The 5,120-nt window shown below is 43.8% G+C and overlaps 1 protein-coding gene across 1 annotated transcript in view; it reads left to right on the top strand.

Annotated features, from left to right (window-relative positions):
* Window positions 1-3,309: 3,309 nt before the first annotated feature.
* Window positions 3,310-5,120, top strand: part of UCHL1 (ubiquitin carboxyl-terminal esterase L1 (ubiquitin thiolesterase)) — an 8,195-nt gene continuing 6,384 nt past the window's right edge. The window contains exons 1-2 of the mRNA XM_009332463.1: window positions 3,310-3,409; window positions 3,884-3,995. Of these exons, the coding sequence (XP_009330738.1) occupies window positions 3,310-3,409; window positions 3,884-3,995 (212 nt within the window). The remainder of the gene's footprint in view (window positions 3,410-3,883; window positions 3,996-5,120) is intronic.

The raw sequence follows: 5,120 nt of genomic DNA, 5'->3' as shown, positions 1-5,120 counted from the left end.
ATTAAGTTGTGACTGAAGCAACTGAAGACTGCAGGGGAGAAGTGAACTGGGGTCACCCCAGGATGGCCTGGCACAACACAGCACTTGGGAGGAGGCACAGTGTTGTACAAGAGAGTGTATTGCAAGGGTCAAGTGCTGCTATTTAATTCTCTTGCAACCAGTAGTTTAATTCAAATGGCTCATCTTGTTTTCTCTTGTGCCTATCAATCTGAGGAAAGCATCGACTGGATGAAAATGTAAGTAGGGATGTAAGTCCTTATCACAGATCATGCAAGTGCTACATCAAAATTAGAATTCATTTTTATTAGCTATTACACATATTACGCTAAAACATTGCACAAAATGAGGTCCTCTTACTTAAGATGTATATTTTACCTCTCTAGATAAAAGCACTAATCCCAAGAATGTATAAATTAACAAAACAGAGACAGAGGAAGGAAGGAGCGATTGTTCTCCTCTACTAGACTAGACTAGAAAGATGGATTGTTCCTGCCTATAGAGGAAAAAGGGTGGCTTGCTAACATCACCAAAGAAAGCATTTGAGGGAAAGGAGACACATGCCGTATTGCCCAGGTGCCAATATACTGTCTTCCTCATCCATTCAGACAAGCCTTGCAAGCTTTCATATCAAATAAAAGCAGATAGTATATAATTTCATTGAAAACTAAGACATCCTTGTCAACGGTGATGTCCCTCCTGCCTTTCTTTGTGGAAAGAGAAAGGAGTCACTCTCTGTTTGTCCTACTTCTACAATGAAACAAAGCATACTATCGCTGTGCCTCTGGTAGATACCATCACCATATGGTGGACACGATTTTGCAGAGGAACAAGGTGAAGAATCTTAAGCATCCTGCCAGACAGATCTGAATTCAAGAAAACCATGGCCACAGTCTTCAGAACTGAGACTCTCAAGACAGGCCTTCAAAGCTACATTTTAGCACTCTAACACTTCCACCTACAGACTTCCAGAAGAGCCATGCATTCTGTAGAGTTTGTTTTTTACATACTGGAGGACTTGACCGTAGTTCAGAGAAATTGCAGAGTCATTGCTGGCAGTCAATACACACAAAGGCAGTCCTTGGCAGAGCAGCCCCTCTCATAAGCCTGACCCTTTGGATAGCTTCAGTGTTACCCCTTTCCAGCTGAGCTTCATCACAGGTCAGACCCAGACTTCACATCTTTCAGCATGTCTCCACCTCAGCAGTCCTTAGTCATTACATCTCCTAGCCAAAACACCCCCTCCTTGTAGAGAAGGGGATAGGAGAACGTAACTTTTCCAACCTTTACATTAAGTGAAAAAAGATTTGGAGGTTTTCCCCCATTCCCAACTCAGCTCTGAGCTGCTTTGAATTTCTTTCACTTCCATCTTACTCCTGCTTGACGTTTGAGACATTTTGGCCCATGGACCTGGAAAGCAGCTGCTGACAGCCAGGTGCTGAGCAGTAACTGGACTTACATTGCCCCACAGTGCTGGGCTGCGGTCACCAAGACTCCTCACGGAAGTATTTCAATTAACCAGGTTGCAATTCAGAAACAAACACAGGCTTCTCTTCCTGCTCAAAGCTTTCATGGACCCAGGCTGTCTATAAAAGCAGTCACTTGTGCTTGCCCTCTTGATCCCTCTGCTCTTCTAATTAAAGGCTGGGGCACTCACGCACAGGAATTACTGCTGTGCTCCAGACAATTTACCAGAAGAGAAGGGGGATGTTACTGCCTTATACAGATCCCTGACGCCTGCTGTCCCTGCAGTGGCCTCAGGTATGTTTGTCATGTTTTATGTTTGGTGACATGGTGTACTGGTTCTGACTGGGATGGAGTTAATTTTCTCCATAGCAGCTGGCATGGGGCTGTGTTTTGGATCTGTGACCAAAACAGCGCTGATAACACACTGATGTTTAGCTATTGCCGAGCAGTGCTTGCACAGCATCAAGGCCTTCTCTGTTTCTCACACTGTCCCTGTAGCTAGTAGGCTGGGGGTGCACAAGAAGTTGGGAGGGACACAGCCAGGACAGCTGACCCCAATTGACCCAGGGGATATCCCATACCACAGGGCATCGTGCTCAGCAATAAAAGCTGGGGAGGTGGGGGGAGTTTTCCAGGGGGCCATAGCTCAGGGACTGGCTGGGCATTGGTTGGCTTGGTGGTGAATGATTGCTTTTTGCATCATTTGTTTGGTTTTTTTATTTATTTTTTCCCCCCTTTGCTTATTAAACTGTCTTTATCTCAACCCACAGGTTTTCTCACTCTTGCCGTTCCAATTCTCTCCCCCATCCTGCTGGGGAGGAGTGAACAAGCAGCTGTGTGGAGCTTAGCTGCCTACTTTGGTTAACCCACAACACATAAGACTTTCTCCAGCATCTAAGCTGGGAGAAAGGCTTTCTTCAGCTAATACCAATTTTTCATTTTGGAAAAGCTATATACATTTGGTGGTATAGCAGTGATAGAGAGAATATAATATATATATATATCTCCACTTGGTGGAAATGCAAATGCAGTTGGGGGTAATTCCTTTACATCTGTCCTTTACAATGATACAGATGTAGACATGCAGATACATTAACATGGAAAATGTTAGTGGTGGAAAATAAGGACGGTGTTTTATTAACTTTCCAGTTACTGACTGCACACTAGTTGCCAAATGATAGGAAATTGTCTTGTTTCATAGCCATGTATCTACCAGGCTAAAAGCCTATCATGCAGAAATAAAGTCTGTCCTTGCTATATGCCATAATGCATACTCAATCACACATTATCATAACATTAATTACGGTGAGCTGCAAGGTAAAAATATGTACCCTTCTCTCATCACCAGGCAGTTAAGGTTGGATTCATCCATCTGAAAGCTGGTGTCACCACTGTAGACCTCTACACCTGAACTGAGTCCCATAGGCTCCCTTTATAGTCGAGGGAGAGAAGCTGGTATTTACAGAGCAGTTTGTCTCAGCCCAAAGAAAACATCTCTATTTGGTCCACTGACTTATATTCTCAAGTTTCTTCTTCTCGCTGCTTTTTATGAAGGCATCCTGAATATCCCTATAATAGATGGATGGATACCACCTTAGTTACACTATGACTTGTGTCAGAACTGGCCTTAGGCAAAAGTAGTCCTAGCAATTTTTCAAGGATGCTGCATTTCTGTTTAAATCAACCTCTCTCAAGAACACTACTGTGGTGTAACTGAGCTGTCGTAACTGCCCTCAGGCAGGATTTACCCCCAACCCAGCAGATGTACTTACAGTCATCTCAAACACCCTCAACTCACTGTACGGTAAGTGCAAACAGGCACCAGGAGAACAGTGACATGCGGTAATGGGTTCCTGCAGCTCCAGCACCTGCACCACCATGTACCTGCATCCCGCTGCCCTGGGCACCACCAGCCAGCTATGGACACCAGTGGTTGGTTTGGGAGGTAGGGAATAGGGAATTAAGGAGATTTCCAGGAATGAGTTTGGGCTCCTTCTCTTGGGAAGCGAGTCATAAGAAAATGAAGAAAGGCACAGGTCTGAGGTGTTTGCTAGGCAGGTGCGGGTAGTGCAGCTGAAGATGGACACTTGGACTGCCTCAGGGCTTAGATTTTGGCAGGAGAATAGGAAAATTATTTTCTAAAGAATAGTTTACAACCTCAGCTTCCATTTCAAGAGCTCTGCATTGTCTAAGGCCATCTTTGTGTCCTACACCACCCTGCTTGTCATAGCTACTTTTGTCAGGAGACCTTCTGAACTCAGAAACAGCCCTTAATTGTAGGTCTAGTTCTTCCTTATGTAAACCTTCAACTGAAACATGGGGAGAAAGTAAATACTACCATCGAGTCCTATATTTAAGAGAAGGAAATCTGCCAAAAGATTATACATGTAGCAAAGATTCTTCTGTATGCGCTTTCTAGATTACACATCTGAGCGAAAGCTTTATTTGCAGACAGCGTTGAACACCACAAGTACTATTATTGCATTTGGACAGCGCAGAAAGTTCAGAAGTATTTCCAGTCACTTTTTCAGGTGAGTTGATTTTGTTGCAGTAATGGGAATGTATTGGGTTAACTGTACTAGGTACGTCTACCTGCACTGAAGAAAGACGGTCCACAGACTTCCTCTTTGCAGGGAGGTAGATGGGGACTGGATATGACACAGCACTTACTTTTTACGTGACTTTCCACAGGCAGGCATTTTTCTGCAACTGTAGCAGGTTTTTAGCAGTTTTGTCTTGTTATACTTACTGTTTATTAAAAATTAATGTATTGGTAGATTTGACATATTCTTACTCAGAAATGATCACTCCTGCTATGGTCCCTGTGTGCTGCTTGTGGCACACAGAGACTGAAACAACACTTCCACAGCTGTTTGCAGTCTCTCCCGACAGCTTAGACACAGGAGCCAGGGCTGACTGCAACCTAGGGATCCAAGCACTGCCATTGCTCCAAGGCAGGCTGAAGTTATAACCACCATTTGCCACTGAGCAATTCAGAAATGGGATTTTTCTTGCCATTTTTAGCCTTCTCTTTTGTAGGCTGCAAGATGTGTGCTTTGCCATCCTCTCAGAGGAGCTGCACGCAGTCTCTCCTACATATGTATCAGGGACCATTACCGTCACACTTGTTCATTCAGGTTGCTTTGCTATACTTGCATCTTACAGTGCATGAAGAGTTGATCACAAAAGAAAAGACAGTCAAAGATACTATATATGGAATAGATATTTTTGGCCATTTTTAGCTTGCTTATAGGTATCAATGACTGTTTTCAGCTAAAACGTAAGGGGAAAAAACAGAAATAAACTATACTGCCATTTACTGTGAACCTTCCCCCCCTCATCCCCAAAAATCTTTGAACAGCGTGTACTGCTCTTCCCTTTACTGTGATAGACTGAATCACAGATCACAGGATACTTCAGGTTGGAAGGGCTCTCCGGATGTCTCCAGACCAACCTCCTGCTCAAAGCACAATCAGCTACGAGATCAGCCCAGGTTGCTCAAGGCTTTATCCTGTCTGGAAACATCCCAGCTTTGCACATAAAATACAAAACCCTCCTTGCTATCCTGTCTTTTCTTCAGTAAGTCTTGTTACAGGTAGAACCAATGTGACATCGTATCTTGAACCTTTAAAGGCCATATTTCAAAGATTAAACTG

The sequence above is a fragment of the Pygoscelis adeliae genome, unplaced genomic scaffold, assembly GCF_000699105.1.
Source record: "Pygoscelis adeliae isolate BGI_AS28 unplaced genomic scaffold, ASM69910v1 Scaffold59, whole genome shotgun sequence".
Classification (NCBI taxonomy): domain Eukaryota; kingdom Metazoa; phylum Chordata; class Aves; order Sphenisciformes; family Spheniscidae; genus Pygoscelis; species Pygoscelis adeliae.
Note: the sequence above shows the minus strand (reverse complement) of the source record. Positions and strands in the feature narration are given on the sequence as shown.